This window comes from Hypomesus nipponensis, chromosome 9, assembly GCF_054491055.1.
Source record: "Hypomesus nipponensis isolate SF chromosome 9, ASM5449105v1, whole genome shotgun sequence".
NCBI lineage: Eukaryota > Metazoa > Chordata > Actinopteri > Osmeriformes > Osmeridae > Hypomesus > Hypomesus nipponensis.
The window spans coordinates 16,591,904-16,609,443 of record NC_140369.1 but is presented as its reverse complement, the minus strand read 5'-3'; the positions used below and the strand labels follow the sequence as shown (position 1 = coordinate 16,609,443).

At 44.2% G+C, this 17,540-nt stretch overlaps 1 protein-coding gene across 4 annotated transcripts in view; it reads left to right on the top strand.

The window, feature by feature from the left end:
* The window catches only part of tox2 (TOX high mobility group box family member 2), a 65,490-nt gene extending 51,623 nt beyond the window's left edge, over positions 1 to 13,867 (top strand). For 2 of the 4 annotated variants that reach the window (XM_084706210.1, XM_084706209.1), the window contains exons 5-10: positions 3,957 to 4,193; positions 5,640 to 5,870; positions 9,993 to 10,073; positions 12,356 to 12,757; positions 12,867 to 13,006; positions 13,155 to 13,867. In XM_084706210.1, the coding sequence (XP_084562336.1) occupies positions 3,957 to 4,193; positions 5,640 to 5,870; positions 9,993 to 10,073; positions 12,356 to 12,757; positions 12,867 to 13,006; positions 13,155 to 13,197 (1,134 nt within the window). In that variant the 3' untranslated portion in view covers positions 13,198 to 13,867. The remainder of the gene's footprint in view (positions 1 to 3,956; positions 4,194 to 5,639; positions 5,871 to 9,992; positions 10,074 to 12,355; positions 12,758 to 12,866; positions 13,007 to 13,154) is intronic. The other 2 variants (XM_084706212.1, XM_084706211.1) reach the window with 1 other exon arrangement.
* The last annotated feature ends 3,673 nt before the right edge of the window (positions 13,868 to 17,540 follow it).

Below are 17,540 nucleotides of genomic sequence, written 5' to 3'. Positions count from 1 at the left end.
CGGAGGGGGAAACTGGAGGCTCATGCTTCCCTGCCTTGACTGTCTGACTGTCTGACTGACTGTCTGACTGTCTGTCTGTCTGTCTGTCTGTCTGTCTGTCTGTCTGGCCATCTGGCTGTCTGGCTGTCTGTCTGGCTGTCTGTCTGTCTGGCTGTCTGGCCATCTGGCTGTCTGGCTGGCTGTCTAGCTGTCTGTCTGTCTGGCTGTCTGACTGTCTGTCTGTCTAGCTGTCTGGCTGGCCATCTGTCTGTCGGTCTAGCTCTCAGTCTAGCTGTCTAGCTGTCTGTCTAGCTGTCTGTCTAGCTGTCTGTCTGTCTGTCTGTCTGGATATCTGTCTGTCTGTCTGGCTGTCTGGGTCTACCTCAGGCATGTTTACCACCGGGTGCTGGTGGGCTCGGCGCTGTTCCGCCAGCTCTTGAAGGATTGGTCTAGAACGCTGCTCTAATTAAAGCTGTCATGGTTGGGCGCCTGCAGGGATAATGTTCTATTATTATAGTCATTTGTTTCAATTAAACGCTGGGTGATTTTACAATAGCAACTGTGGACCTGTGCGAGTGAGCTATCACTCTTAACAAGACGCCTCCAGTCGACCAGTGAGGGGGATTGTAGGGCCCAGGACGCTCTCAGCAGCAGTCTCCTCCTTGCATTCAGAACAAGCTGAGCGGATGGGAGCAGGGTGGAGGGGCGGGACTTCCTGTACCCAGTTGTTCAGAGTCCGAGCTCTGTTCATTCAAAGCAGCTATGCAGAGTTGTCTGACTTCAGTCAAAACAACCCTTATCTTGTGCTGCCAGAACGCCTGCAGTAAACAACATAAGCTATGCAAGGTGGAATGTCCTAGTGCTAGTTGAACACTTGTCTAGTAGACAGCTAGTGCCGGGAGATCTTGAATAACCCTGACTTCTAATTTGAGTGGTAAGGGGCAGGGGGGGGGGATACCAATCTGGTGGAATCAATCTAAGGACAAAGCAAGGTTAGATGTCTTTGCCCCCTGTTGTGCAACACCTTTTTCTCTGTGGAGATTGTTCTCTGTTGCACTACCTCCAGTGGTCAAATCCCCTTAGCCAAATCAAATGGTGAAGGCAATCGGAGCAGCCATGAAAGCGTTTCAAAGGTAAGGTCAGCAGTACCAGAGGAACAATAGCCCTCTGATATTCCATCTCGCTCACAATGCGGCGCACATAATTGGAAATCCTTTTGTTACTTAACTCCCATTTGACTATGATGTGCAAGGTGTGAATACAAACAGGGCGGCCGTAAGGGTTGAATACCGTTTCCACAAGTGTACTTCTTCTAATATGCAATATCACACTTAGTCCCCTGTGTGGCTGTGTCTGCACTCATGTCTGTTTATGACTGTACTTTTACCTCCCAAAGCCATAAACTAATTTTCATAAGTGACAATGGTGATCTGTAAAAGTGTCTCGTTATGAAATCATTCATTACATCACCGCTTGTTGCATCACTGGTCGCATCAGAGTTTGAGGAACACACTGTGTGTTCAGATTCAGACAGACAGTAACAGCCAAATAAAGCCTATTACACAGACTGCACTCCCCCCTTGCCCGCAAATGATACCATTTGGAATTAGCATACAGTACCTATGGCAACCAGCAACCTTTGTCAGATTCTCTCATAATGTTTGTACAGCCGTCAGCCAACGGCTTTATTTAGCTCTGACTGATGGTACTACCTGATAACTTCTGGCTCTGTCACAGATGGAAGGGCTTGCTGAATGCTCTGAGAAACTTTCCAACACATTGAAATAATTGTTAATTGACTCTGTTGAAGTGTGGCTCTCTTCAACAGTGTTTAATGAAAGATCCTCAGTCTAATATTGAGTGAAATCTGTCATGTACATCTTTTTACGAGTAGAATTGTATTTCGTTTTATGTATGAATTTAATTAAGAAAATGAAGTTTAATGCATGTGTTATTTCACTTACTAATACCGAATATGGGTTTAATCTGAGTTATGGTCTATAGCTTGGTGTTTAGTGTTATCTGTTTACCCATGTTTGCATTTGGAACTACTTTTATTAAATGCTAGTTAATAAAATGTAGCAGAATAAGAACGATGAAACAATATATCAGTGCAACATTTACAGCAAATACCATGAACAAAACAGGACGTTGTAGGAAAAGTAGTGGTGGTCTTAAGCCTGTCTACTTACACTAAGAGATGAAACCAATATGACACCCATGCAATCCAGACCAAGAGCTACTCTACCTAGCTGTCCTAGTCTTGCTGGGCTTGTCACTGTCTCTCTCTTCCTTGTTTATATGAAACACACTGTGCCCAGATTAAAGGGTGACAATTTCGCCCAGAGGCTGTTGCTATGGAAATAGGTCTGCTGTAGCTATGATAGGCCATTCATGTTTGATTAATTGGTTTTTCAATGCTTCTTGGTTTGTGAGGACCCTAAAGAGCAGCTCCACAGAAAATGGAAAATTAATGGATTTTTTTTCTCTCTCTCTCTCTTCTTTCTTACGCTGAAGCTATTTCACTCTGTTTGAGGAGCGGAGTGATGGTGTCTAGAATTATGATGGGAGGCTGAGGGTTATGTTTAGGTTGGAGGAGGTTACAACATGGTTATTTCAGATGCAGAAGAAAACACCTTTGTTCAGGGCTGTCTTTTGTTAGCAGCTGTTCAGGCCAACACAAAATCTAATGTCCTGTAAATATTCTGGGGTTTTAAACCAGCCCGCAGTCTCTACAACGTTACATAGCATTTTATTTCACCAACCTACTGGGGCTAATTAAATTGGAGAGCCAAGCCTTCATCTCAAAGCCTCTACTTGTGTTTATCAAGACCTCATATGCTAGGCCTGGTGCAATTTGATCTTTTTAGCAGGGCACTAATGTGTAATGTATTATTTAACTCATGAATGTTTAACGTGGCCAATAAATGCTAGCTCATCACTTTCTGATCTGTAAATTGCAAAACATTCCCATTTATACATGCATTAACATTCTGCTTTAGTTCTTTTATGTCCTGACACATTTTAAAGAAATGCTTTTGATGTAGTCATTACGAAACATCTCGAAGACTGCTAAAAGCCTAACTTCAACCAGGACTGTCTATTTAATCATTCTAAAATGTGTTCCCTCCATTTGTGGTGGCTTTCTAACAATGGACCGAACTGAAAGTATGTGGACTTGTTTTGAATGATTAAGGAAATTATTAAAGTTTTATTAAGGACATGTGCAATTATTAGAGAAACTACTGTATATTAATATAATTATTTTGAGAATGCTTGTCTATAATCTTAGCTAATCTTACTGTAGCATCTTGCCCCCACTTTGTCCGATACAGTACACAGTATCCAACAGTGCCCTGCAGTAGAAATATATTTGGAGCTTTTATTAGTTGAGGAAATTCACAGGCATAGATTATCCGTTTTAGGGTCATCAGAGATATTTGCTGTTGTTTGAGAATAACAAATCAAAAAGATAAAGGGACAGATGCAGTGTTCAATTTGTCTTTTTATGATGAATGACATGTTGTTCAAGGGCATTTGCACACCAGTACTGCACTTCATTTAGAACCTACATTTAGCTTCAAAGCGCCATCTGATACAATCGGCCACAAAGGCGTGATTTAACCGAGTCAGAAAATGGTGTGTGTTTCAGTCTTGAGGAGAGAGTGGGGGGCTTAATTCAGCACAAGTTTTCTTCCGACCAGTAGAGGAGTTGGACCAGTGAGACTTAAAAAGCTCTCTCTCTCTCTCTCTCTCTCTCTCTCTCTCTCTCTCTCTCTCTCTCTCTCTCTCTCTCTCTCTCTCTCTCTCTCTCTCTCTCTCTCTCTCTCTCTCTCTCTCTCTCTCTCTCTCTCTCTCTATCTATCTCTATCTCTCCACGTCTTCCCCTTGCTGGTACAGGTCTGTTTATTGTCATTCAGATTGGGGATGTAAACGTTTGATCCGATCGTAAAGCTGGTGTTCTTCTCTCACCCCAGATCCAGGAGCTGTCTCACCACGCAGAGGGCTCTCACTATCACCCAGCCCGTCACAACCCACTGATTAGCAGGTCACCTAGGATACTGCCCCACCCCATGAGCGCACTGTCCCAATTGAACTCTCAGGTCGGCCGGGGGGCCCTTACCCATGGTTCCCCCTCACCTCCGGGAAGTAAATCAGCCACACCCTCCCCCTCCAGCTCCAATCAGGAAGAGGAAACTGATTCTCACTTTAAGGTACTGATGCGTGGAAATGCTTCTTTGATTTGACTAACTTGCTGCTGCTGAGGGACAGTCAGGTGGTGTGGTGGTTTTGGGGGCTGCAAGGTGGCTGCAGGGAAAAGCTCTGTTCACATGTGACTCCAGTATTTGCCAGCTTGTCTTTTGGCCTGTCAGACTTCACAGGAAGTGAATCCAGTTACCATAGCGCTCCGCCTTTTGTTACTTTGTCTTATCTCTATCATTACATTACTAACTTGCTTATTGTCACTTAGTGACCAACCCGGAAAAAAAGACTGTATTTTTCATGTTTCCAAGCATTGCTAGACATGAAATCCCCCTTTGCTACTACTGGTTTGTGTGTTTACAGTAGATGGGTAGATTGGTGTACGATGCCTTAACATTTTTAGTCATAGAGTTCCATTGACCAGAGCGACAGAATCATGATATAATTCTCGGAAGTATATTATTTTATACAAATGTTACAGTAAAATGACCCTAACAGGTTCATCTGTAGCAGAGCAGAACCATTGGAGCTTTAGGACTGCTCCTGCATCCATAGATATGTTTATTTTCTGAGCAAGTGAGCACAAAGGAGAGAATAGGAACACCTGAGGGCATTGTACTATTGTCTTGTTTTTCTTGAGACATTACTCTTTAATATACCATAAAACATATGAATGTACTATGTCTTGTTTGGCTCCATTAGCTTAATTTATGTAAATCATACAACAAAGCATATAGAAATTGTCCACCAATCTGGACTCCCCTGGGATGTGTTAGGCATACCTTTGGGACTGAAAAACAGCAACAAGAATGTAGAATTGAATTTGCCATTTCTTTCATTGCATATTTAGCAGCATCTGTACCCTAGCTCGCAGTGATATGGCAAGAACAGAATATTTTCATAAAAACAACATTTCATCCACCTCAAACCTCCCTGCTGTGCTCTGAATGTCCATGTATGAGTAAAAAATTATTCCCATCCATCCTACCTCTGTGCTACTCCATTGGCCTCCTTTGTTCAGAGATTGCATTGGACTTAGGACACAATAGTACAAAACAGATGTGATTATGACAATGCTGTTGCTGTGTGGCATCACTGCAAATCACTGATGATTACTAACATATCTGCCAATGACTAATCATAACATCGGTGTCTTCTGGAAGGCCCCCTAAAAGTATGGATGAGATGTTGTTGCGGTGATAAAGTATGTCTGGTATAGGCTGGAACACTACAGTATACAGTACACATGGATGAAAACTAATGTCTAGCTCTGCTGCTCTGGTTGCGTGCAGAGCATTGGACATACATACTCACTAGTTTCGGTCGAGTTGAACGACAGACGCCAAAGAACACGCTCGCTAAACCTCAGTCTCTCATACTCTGATGTGGCGTGGCTTGTTGCGCCGCAGTAAGTGATAAGGTGCTCTGTTTTTGTGTGTGTTTTGATGGTCTTCCAGATTACGGGCGAGAAGCGTCCCTCCTCGGAGATGATGAAGCCCAAACCCAAACCACAGAAGAAGAAGAAGAAGAAGGACCCCAACGAGCCCCAGAAGCCTGTGTCGGCCTACGCTCTGTTCTTCAGAGACACGCAGGCGGCCATTAAAGGCCAGAACCCCAACGCCACCTTCGGAGACGTGTCCAAGATCGTGGCGTCCATGTGGGATGGACTGGGGGAGGAACAGAAACAGGTACGGGACACATGTCCTGTGGAGACACACACAAAGGCATTATAGACCTTCATACAACTGATTCAACCGATGTCCTTCTAATCAGGTTAGGGAAGGTAAACATTTCCCAACGTTTCCCTTATATTGGCTGCACTCCAGCCTAGGCCGACAAGCATCCAGTCCAGTAACGTAACAAATGGGTCGTTAAAATAAATGGAGAATTAGACCATCTGATGACGGTCGATGCAGACAGTCAGTATCCAGTCAGGCAGGCCCTATTGGCTGTCAGATAAATCCACCTGTCTCCATGAGAAAGTGGAGCCCGATCTCCTCAAGTCAGCCATCTGGATCTCCACGAGTGTGTGTTTTCCCAGACCTACTTTAACGCTAGACTTTAGAGGCCGGCTGCTGGCCTTTTATTTGCAGTTAATTTTTGCCGCCTTCACCGAGGCTCTCCACCATGAATCTTCATTTTGCCGCTGACACCCTTGAATGCGAATTCCTCATTTCCTGTCCTTTTATTTATATCTGTTGCCTGGTGATTTGATCATGCTGGGAATATAAGATTAGCAATTGCCTCGTCCTTGGATTCGCCTCAAGGACATCTGCTCCTGAAATGTTATTGTTTGTGGTTCTTAACCCCTCACTTTCTGTATTCCTCACCTTTTTTATATTCAACTGCTTGTGCTCTTGCAGGAGCTACACTTTTACTACACCTCATAGCAATAATGATGAGTCATTGTCCTTCACAGTGTTATCTGTGAAAAGTGACGGCCAAAAGACAATTTTTCCATTAAAAGGATCGTTTGATATGATGTTTCCCAGCTAATTCTGCTTGATTTGGCTGTGCGTTCGCTTGTTTAATCAAATACTTCACCCCGCAAACACATTATTTATGCTAGGTTAAGATGTCATTGCAAAACAAATCGGGATAAAACTACACTAAGCTGCTTTGTACCTGTGAGGTAATGCCGTAATGACTTCTCAGAACAACGAGGAGTCTTAGTGTATGTGTTACTACCTGTTTTCTGTGCATATGTAATTGACTGTTTAGTAATAGTGCGCTAGATCCATAAATAACTGTTATTTTAGCTGCTGTTATCTCTTAGCTTAGCTACATTCTCTTAACTTGAGAATCCATGAATGTAAAACTTAGAAGATAATGGTATTTACCTAAACCATGGGTGGGGCTTCCTGTGAACAACATCAACAATCCATTTTGCAACAGTGTATCAAAACCACTACACCTGATGGGGCAGTCAATAGCAGTCAATGTTCTCCATTTGAAACCGAGAGCCATGTATCTGCTGTGTCTATGCTTTGTACTTGAGACATATATTTAGAGTGCTCCAGATCTTTATCTCTCCTCTTGAGCCGATGAGAGCCGCGTGCTCTGGACGCGGGCTGTCACTTCCACAGTACTGGCGAGGTGGATTTGAACGTTCTAGACCCACCGGAGCCAAGAGAACCCCAAATGTAAATACAGTCTGTCCCTACAGATAGCTGTTTTAGCTGTGGAAAACCTCTGTTTTCTATTACCACAGTCAAGAAAACAAGAGTTGGATTCATAGGAAAAAGATGGTAGCGCAATCATGGATCTGAATTCTCATCATTTTAAAGCTTTGGGTTCATCAGTGTTGTGAGTTCTGCTTATTCTTTGTTGTTCTGTAACTTGGCACTTTCCTTTTGCTGTGTTGTCCTTGAGCGTGTTGGAGGCATGTTTTTGAAGTATCTTTTGTTCATTTTCATTTTTTTTGTCCGTGTGTGTGGGCTTGTTTTGGAACTCACACTGTATGTAATTCCCAGGGGTTTGGTTTTGTGTTAGATCAGTGGTTCAGTCTTTGTTATTCCTCAAGGTGACGATGTGGTGAAGCCGCCCCCTAAATACAAAAGAACAGTTTCTTCTTTTTGTTGTTCCGATGAAGATCAATTCCCAGTTTTATAGCTACAAAGGAAGAATAGTTGCAGGGAAGGGAGTTAAGGTGACAGCCCAGCCTGATTTAATTGAGTCTGTTGTGTTGTAGTTGTGGTTTGGTGTAAGGTCAAAGATAGAAAAAAGGGTTGGTCTGACAAGCAACAAGCTTTCAAACCCTTCGTTTTTGTCGTTCACTCATTCACACATCCCCCTTTTCTCTCTCTCTCTCTCTCTCTCTCTCTCTCTCTCTCTCTCTCTCTCTCTCTCTCTCTCTCTCTCTCTCTCTCTCTCTCTCACGCACACACACTGTGTGAATAATCTGTTACTCTTCTCTCATGTTCATTCTCTACACTCTCTCTCTTTATCCTTCTCTCTGCACCTGTTTATCCTCCATCCCTCTATAACCCCCCCTCCTCTCTCCCATCTCCTTCACCCAACCTTTCTAAATCAGTCAGGTGATCTTGTCAATACTCAGCACCTGCCTCTTCTCTAATCCTCTCGTCTCCTCTCCTGTCCTTTTCTCTTCCCCTCCCCTCCTCACCCCTCCTCCCCCCGCCCCCCCACCGTCTCTCCTCACCTCTCCTCTCCTCTCTCCGTCGGAGGGCGTAATTGCCCTCTCCATGTCAGCAGGGTTTGGAGTTATTGTCTCTTGTAATTAACTGGTTATCAAACAAGAACATTTCATTAAGGTACAATTACAGGCTAATTCAGGCAGGACACCCTGTGTCAGGATTACGACCGCGGCATATGCTCCCTTGCAGCTTTGTTATTTTTAATTCATCCCGACCTGCAGCCTCTGACGGCTTCAATTGCTAATGAATCCACTCACTTTGGAATAATTAGAAATCCTTAGGCATGGTAATTTATTTAAAAGTGTCCGTCGTTGCGCGAATCATTAGCCGTGTTAAATTAATTTGATATTAAAGCTGCTGGGAGTACTTTGGGGTTCATTAAAGAGGCAGTGGCGGCTCTATCAATATTTAAGGGGTCACAACTTCTTAACAGCAACGTTTCACCGTTGTCCATTCATCCCCTTTGTGATTTTGTTTGAAAGATTGATGTGTTCCTTATGTTGATTGAAACAAAACAGTTAGAGCATATGTAGCCTGCAGTGGAACAACTCCCCCTCCTCCTCCTGCCAGCTCCTGTCCGTTCTCAGTGGCGCTCCATCATTCCGTGGATATTGTTCACGGAAAATAATTGAATAATGCAAATACATAATGAGCTCCGAGGATAAGCATCAGTTGTGTTGACAACGGTTTCCATCCATTCCATTCCCGACCCCTCCATGTGCGTGTGTGTGTGTGGGTGTGTGTGTGGGTGGGTGGGTGTGTGTGGGTGTGTACACGCACAAATGCCTGTGAGTGTCTGTCTGCTAGTCTGTGTGTTATGTGTCTGCCTGTGTGCCTTTGGAATGCATGAATGCCTAATGGTAATTGTAGCCCATCTCTTTCATAGAAACAACCTGTCCGTAGAACGTAGAGCACAGCCGTAATTATCCTTTGTGCTCATGAAGCAGACTGTTGTGCAGAACTCCCCAGAGACACAGAGTGCTGAGGTCTTTCTCAGACTTTAAAAGGATGGACTTGCCACTTACTTTTCATCATAATAAAAAAAAAAGCAAACGATTTTTGTGCTTTCTACATGCACGGTTTGCGCGTTGCTTTGGATCAAAAAAGCGTCCCCTAAGTGAATCAATTGTAAACTAAATGTAAAATGGTGGCCCCAGTGCAGCAACCGCCCATGTGACTGACACACACCCTCCCGTTAGCTTCATCTGTTCATCGTTTGAGGCTTGGATTTCCTTTTGCTAAGGCTGTTTGAATCTGGTGAATTTCTTCCTTCCAGCTGTAGATGGGACTCGAGCTCTGAATCAGGGTCTTTGCCTCAGCCGTAACTGGGGCCAAGACTGAGAAGTGAAATGCAGAGTGATTTCAGCGTCCCGCCACCTTTATTCTGTTGCCTCTCGTGCTCCGTGGGTTTACCGTCTCTCCCTGGGAAACCCGGACCTTGAAATGCTTTTCTTGTTTCGTCTTTTTCCCTCTCCTCACGCTGATATCGACGTCGATATTTTCATTATTCTCTTCAGTTCCGATGCATAGGTCACCCTGTAATTGTCACTGTCCCTTCCCACAATGCATTTCACAAAGAACTGAAGGCCTTTGTAGGCTACAGCAGCACCTTGTAATGGTCCTCTGTTGTTCTGTGTTCTGTGTGTGCTTCTGCAGGCCTACAAGAGGAAAACAGAGGCTGCCAAGAAGGAGTACCTGAAAGCTCTGGCCGCCTACAGAGCCAGTCTGGTTTCCAAGGTAACGGCGGGGGTCATGTCTTTGATATACATGGGTCAGTGGCGATATAAAGGATGATAAATGAGATGGAGAATTCCTCTCTCTCTACCCGGGGGAGGGGCCACAGCGCCGGGAGAGAAGTGGGTGTGTGTGTGAGTGTGTGTGTGTGTGTGTGTGTGCTCAGAGGAGAACAGTAGGAATTAGGCTCCAAACACACCCTTTGCTACCCCTGGGGGAAGGTGCAAAAGGTTTGTGTTTGTTTGTGTGTTTGTGTGTTAGTGTGTGTGTGCGCGCACGCATGTTTGTAAATCTGTATTTTCAAGGGTTATCTTCTGTTTCTGGTGTCCTTTGTAGGTGAGGAGCTAGATGTGGCCAGAACTGGCACACATGCTCTCTCATAAACACACACAGAGGCACACACACACACACACACACACAGAAACACACTCATATGTGTACAATCCTGGGATGCAGGATATGTTGCACAAAAAGATCAAATCAGTCATCTCAAAGTATATTTTCAAATTTGAAAATGACTCCCAATAAGCACTCCCAACCAGGCTTCACACATACAGCAGACCATGAGATCAATCCTGCATCTTTACATCTGCCATCCCTCATGCCACACAGCGTTTTATTCACGCCATTGTTTGCCATCACACAACTTCAAATTGCATTAGCATGCTAAGCCCCGCCCCTTTCCCTGCCGTCGTGCACTTCCTCCCAGGCGTACAAGCTGAAAACAAGCACCTTGATTAAGACATGAATAGTTTATTCATCAGCATCTTTCCCCGGGCAGGTTTTCAACTAAAGAGCATTCTCATTACTTGTATGTGTGTAATTAAATATTTCTGTCAAATCTCTCATTGCGAGTCTTGATGGGATGTTCCTGTAGATTGGCAGCCATTAAAAAAGAAACCGACAGAAATAACTGCATATACTGTGCTCGTTGAAACCAACCAATCAGAACAGGACTGTCTCTCATGAACAAAATGGCTCTATTTAAATGATTTTAATTACGGAGAGGGAGCCTTTCCAAAGCTGGCGCGAATCAAGGGGGGAGGATTTGGAGGTAATTGGAAGTATACTGAGGTCTGTTTTTGACAAGTCACATGTTCACTGTGCACCTGTTGCAATGGTGGTTTTGTGACTCATGCCAAACCATTTCAGTTGACAAAAAACCCAAACCCAAATGGAGACTGATTGGGGCAGTAAATGGTGTAAACACTAGTTGAACACAATCTGTTACCTCCAAACTTCTAAATTGACTTCAACCCACCAAAGGATATGTTGGAGTATAGAAAATAAACATTTCAGCAATAGACATTACTTCCTGATGAAAATACAGTACAATCCCTTCGATCATATTGACATATGTACTGTATTGGGTAAGGAGAATTGCCCCCCCCTCTCCCCCTCCACACACTCACACACACACACACACACACACACACTCTCACACACACACACACACACACACTCTCACACACACACACACACACACCATTCCTCACCATTTCATAATTAATTTGACCCTGCACATGTATCTCTCTCCCAGCTTTATTCATCCATTCATCTTTCCATTGATTATTTCTCTGGCCATGTCCAATATATGTAAGCCATTACCAAAGCCCAGACAGCAATACATCACATCAACAACCGTGACATCCAATGAGAGCCCAGTCATATTTCATACAGCACCAGTGTATTAATACATACAGTGTGTGCATATATATATACTTATATAGATGGAGACTGTGTCAAGTGGTGAAAACAGACCACTCCTTGATCCTGACCACTGAAGTACTGTTAGAAGTATGCACTATGGTCCTTGATTTCTGCTGCACTTTCTGTCGCTTTGGATAAAGCGTCTGCTCAAGAAAGAAAATGTAATGTAAAGAGAGAAGCTCAGCATAAACAAATAAAAAGATTCTGCCCAGCTCCAGGCTAAATAGCACAGTGATGCAGTTGGTATTGACATTGTGGATGTAAATGTGTCTTGTGAGACGAAAGGTCGTCTGCAGAATACATGTAACCCTGATCATTAATTATTTATGTTGTTTTGTATAGAAAACTGTCTCATATGGCGAGGGGCAGAGTAAAAACTGTGTGTATTATCCTAAGGTCTGTCCTAGGGTCAGTTATGTATGTGAGGTGACATAACAACCACCATGCATCTGTTCTGCCCTTTCTCTCTCCTCCCATCCTCCTATCCACCCACCCTCCCTCTCTCATCCTTCCTTCTCCAATCCCCCCATCGCCCCTCCTATCCTCCCTCTCCCCACATCTTCTCCTCCCCCCAGACCTACGACCCGGTGGAGACGAAAGGTGGCCAGACGAGCCAGTCCTCCCCTCACATGATGCCAGCCAACACGTCCCTGTACAGCGTGCCACCTCCCCCCCAGCCCTCCTCGCCCTACCTGCCGCCTGGGGCCTTCCCCCTGTCCGACCTGCAAAGCTACGCGGGCCACGCCCCCCGCCACGCCCTGTCGCGAACCCTCAGCCAATCCCAGATGCTGCCCAGCATTAGTGCCTCTCCCCCCTCCTCCTTCCAGATCAGCCCGCCACTGCACCAGCAGCTCTCCCTGCACCAGAGCTCCCTCCTCAACCAGCCTATCCGCATGCAGCAGGTTCAGTCCCAGCCAATCATCTCCCATCAGATGGGACTCCAAGCCGCCCTCCACTCCCCACCTCCTGGCCAGCAGGTTAGTGTGTCTCCAACAGAGATGTTGGGTGGGGAAACAATGACCCAGTAGAAAAACATAATAAAAACAGATGTGATGTTTGTCTAACTCCACCCACCCGCCCCTACAGAGCTTCTCCCACCTCCAGTCAGAATATCAGAAGAGTGTGGGGGGGTCCCAGTCCCCTGGAGCACCAGCCCCTGTGGGGGGCCAGAGCCATGACTGGGACAGTGAATACTGCAACCGGGAGTGTGGCGGCAACCACTGCAGGTGAGTAGGCTGTTCCCCCTGGGGGGCCCGCATGAAACATACACTGGCAGCCCGAGGACGACAGAGGTCAGCTGAATCCAAAGCGTTTCAGGAGTTGAAAAGAAGAAATGGTGCTCGGTGTAACGCAAGCGTGTGTTGTGTGTTTCAGCGGCAGCATGATAGGCAGGGACAAGCCACTCTACCTCACCTGAAGCTGAAGACCACAGGATGTTAACCAGAGAGTCAGCCCCTCCATCCCCAACGCGCTGCACACACGCTCGCACTGGCACACGCACGCACATGCACACACAGACATGCACACAAACAGACACCCACACACACACACTCCATTCCCCTAAGACCCACCAACACCTTTATGTGTTTATGTAACATTTCCGTTTCGGGTTTTTTGTAGAAGGATTTGTGCAAGCTCTGACACGACGACTACTAGCGATCATCTTTTTCTTGTTATTGCCAAGCACTTACTGATGAAAGACAGGCGCCCCTCCCCATTGAACCTGCTGTAGCAGAGTAACCACCATGGAAATCCTGTCAGGACCCACCTTCAGCTTTAATTACACAAAGAAGAGCAACGAAAAGAGGAAGAAAAAAAAAACTCCTCTTCTTCCTCATTTTCCTTTCATTCTTTTTCTTTCTTTTTGTTTGTTTGTTGCTGTTTTATTTATTTTCCTGCTTGCTACACTGCTCTTTGTTTTGCCAATAAGCGGTCGTCTGCTTGAGGGAGCCAGTCTTGCGGTAGGAGCAGCACAGCCCTGGGTATTACTGTAGCTTTGCGGGGTTTCTGACTTCATAAGAGTCCACGGGGCGGGAAAGGGAAATCAATTCTAATCTTTTGTAATATTAAAGACCTGTTACGATGTACCAAGCTGTCGAAGTGTGATTGTAAATATCACTTTTATGGGATACAATTGGGAATTGGAAGTCCAGATAGATTTGTTTCTTTCTTTAATATTACCTGTTACTCATTGGTTTCTTTTTAAAAGTATATCTTGCGAGTGTGTGCGTGTATCTGCATTGGTGTTCTGTATGTTTGCATTGGTGTGAGTGAGAATACAGGATAGTGTCTGTGTGGGTGTGTGTGTTTGTGTGTGTTTGTGTGTGTGTGTATGTGTGTGAGAGAGAGAGAGAGAGAGAGAAAGAGAGAGAGAGAGAGAGAGAGAGAGAGGGAGAGAGAGAGAGAGAGAGAGAGAGAGAGAGAGAGAGAGAGAGAGAGAGAGAGAGAGAGCGCAGGATTGTGTTCCTCGTGAATTTTAACAGCCGGTGCAGCTGGATCTCAGAAAAAGTATTTCACACACTCGATCTCGCATTATATCTGTGCTCACTGGTGTGTTTTTTTCCAATAAAGTTCAATCTAAAACCGAATACAGAGTATGTGTCCTGCAGATCATTAAATGGAAGGAGCAAGAAGATAGAGAAAAATGAGAGAGAGTGAGAGAAAGAGAAAAGGTAGAGAGATACAATCACACTCAAAGGTGAAAGACGTTTTCTCAAAATCCCTGATTATAACATCGAAGACTGGGTTGGCTATCTTTATTATCTTTAAACTTTTCTAGTCTTTCTTTTTTTTTTCTTCATCTGGCCATAATTGTCAATATTTACCTGCTGGACATGCAGACGGTGACACTCTGTGCGAATGCGAACAGCACATCCACATACAGTGACAGTGAGTTTCTAGGTTTCTAGTAGGTTCTTAGGTGTTCTATTGTGTTGATCTCATTTTTAAGTTTTGTGATGAATATTAATGCATTTGATGACAAAGACATACAGATACCGTATGTCATTTTTTTCACTGTAGCATACTTTCAATTTAGTTGTAATGGAAATATAACATTTAAGTTGTGTATAAACCTGCCAATTGTAGTTATTTTATTTGTAAAGCCAGTACTGATAAATATTTTAAATTGTTATCAATTTATTATTATTATTATTATTATATAAAAAAAAATTGCAAGTTGCCCATCAACGTGACAGGTTTCCTTATTTATGAAAGAAATGAGATCACTTTGCTTCTTACCATGGAGGTGCATTTTCATTTGACTGTTTTTCATTTGGTTTGATAATAATGATGATGATTATTGCTTTATTTTTTACATATTGGATGCTAGCTCTTTCTTTTCTTGCCGTCAGCATCCTTTTGTGTCACAATGCTTCTTTTATTTCAAATCTACGTAATAAAAAAGGTTAAAAGTGAAGGAGTTTTTGTGTCCTTCTTTGTGTTCAGGATCCATGTCAGTGCCGTTTAAGGCCTGGGAACATAAAAGGCATTCATACCATCACATATCTCACAGAATATGAATCACATGTGTTCTAAACTGTACATATGCTTCCCATACTTATGTTTAGCTCAGGATTGACACAACTGTTAATTAGCTGTGGCCATAAACAGTGGCCAACATGGCTATTGTCAGTAAACTATCTTTGCAAACAAGAGCAGATGCAGGAACATGTTGGCTTTGCTTTTGAAAGTGGTGCATCATGGGGGCGTCTGTGAGATAAAGAGAACTGAGAGAAATGGGCACGGCGTACCCAAACTCAGGCATCCATCCAAACACTGATTTTACCCCAATTGCACACAAGTCTTCCAGATAGAGAGGAACTGTCACGCTGACGCTCCACTTGATGTTTTATTCATTTACGTCTGCCGGCTCCTCTCCCAGTATTGAATTGGCAAATACATCATTATTGAACAATTGGAAAACGTGAACTGCCACTTCGTGATATGACACACATTATACGAAAACCACATTCATACATTCTTAATGAAACAGCAGATAATGGAGGTTTTGGGTGCAGCCACACGGGCCCCTTTTCACCGTGGGTGTGTGTGGGTGTGGACATACATGTGTGTCAGAGTGTGCGGATGTGTCGGAGGGTGCGCGTGCGCGCGCGTGCTCGTGTTTGCTTGCCAACAGACAGTTGTATGCGTGTGGTAACAATAGCCTATCAGAGCTGTGTGGATACTGACATTATCCCCCCTCCTAGCCCACCCCCACCCCGTCTGTTCCGTCCCCTCCCTCCCCCCACCACCACCCCTCCATCTTGCACTGCTTCTCAACCTTGGTGCTGACTGCTCTCCATGGTCATCCTGACAGTCATTTTCTGCTCCATAGTAAACCTTACAGTAAATACTGGGGCCCGCCTCGCCTCGATTTGACAATTCTGTCAGCTCCTTTAATTCTGTCCCTGTCTCAAAGTCAAAGGCATGAGGGGAGCGCAGAATGAAACTTACAATTTATGATCCTAGACGACACTGAGAGGAGTCGAGTGCTGTTTGCTTCTGGTTTCCATTTTTTTTTTTAAAGGCACCACTAACAAACATGAGAAAAAGCTGCACCAGAAGACACCTAGAGGGTCATTGCAGATATGGTTCCTGTCCCTGTATCAGGGTACACGACAGTCAACGGAAAACAGTCACAGTTCATCCAGTCTGACACCAGTGTCTAGTATCATACAGAATTCCTTCCTCGTTTGTGTAACCATCGTTTTTTTTTACCAGAAATGTCTATGCACCATGAAGAATTGTAAAGATTGACAGAAGAGGAAGGGGACATTCTAGGGGGACACCATGACCGTCCTGCTTGTTCCCTCTAATGGCTTTGAGGCAAGAGTCTGTTGGAAACGGAAACTTTCCACCGCTGGTGGTGCAACACGCGCAAGCCTAAACCCTCAGTCTTTTTGGTTGATAAAAAAAGATTTTTTTTCTTCATGATTCTCTTCTCACCCCCTCTGTTGTGGCTCTGGTTTCCATGTCAGCATCTTTCACCCAGCCAACCGCAGGGGTGACGAGCGTGAGGGGAAGAAGCATGGAAGAAGGTCAAAGTTGGAGTATAGCACCTAACACCTAAGCCCCCGATAGGCTAGTCTAGCAGCACACAGCCAGTGTCAGTTGCAACTTCAGTACTGTGGTGGAGAGCGAACAGGAAGCGTGGGCGGTTCTACCAAGAAAAGGCTTTTCAAATTGCATTTAAACGTTTTCTCTTGTTTTGCGTTTTTACTTGCTGACAAAAACTACGAAAGTACTTTCATGCTTTACAATATAGTCATCAAGCTAGAATTGCAGCTATTTCTGCATTTTGAGCCTTTGTGGTATAACACCTAACACCTGTACTCATTTACAAACCCATACAGGACTCACACAGAGAATAGTTTGAACCCTGAAACCCCCTCAAAAAGATAATGAAAACTAAAGGTAAGACTTAGACTATCTTTCCAGTCTCTTGATTGGTTATCAAGAAATACGGCTCTAAATATCACCCTGGCTAATTACCAGAGACTATTGTTCTTGTAAAACTCTCCTACACACTGTCGTTTTGAGTCCTTCTTGTAAGACAGTATTGAATACATTTACATACAATCCGTGGTCTGCCCACTTGCTCCAAGAAGACCAGCCTTCCAAAAACGTGTCAGGCTGTTTCATTTGTAATTATAATATATGTAACACCAGCATAGTGTGTAAATGTGTTCACTAGAACTGCAGATCTCACAGTGAGCTACGAGATTATCTTTGAAGGAGCTGCATGGAGGATGATAACAT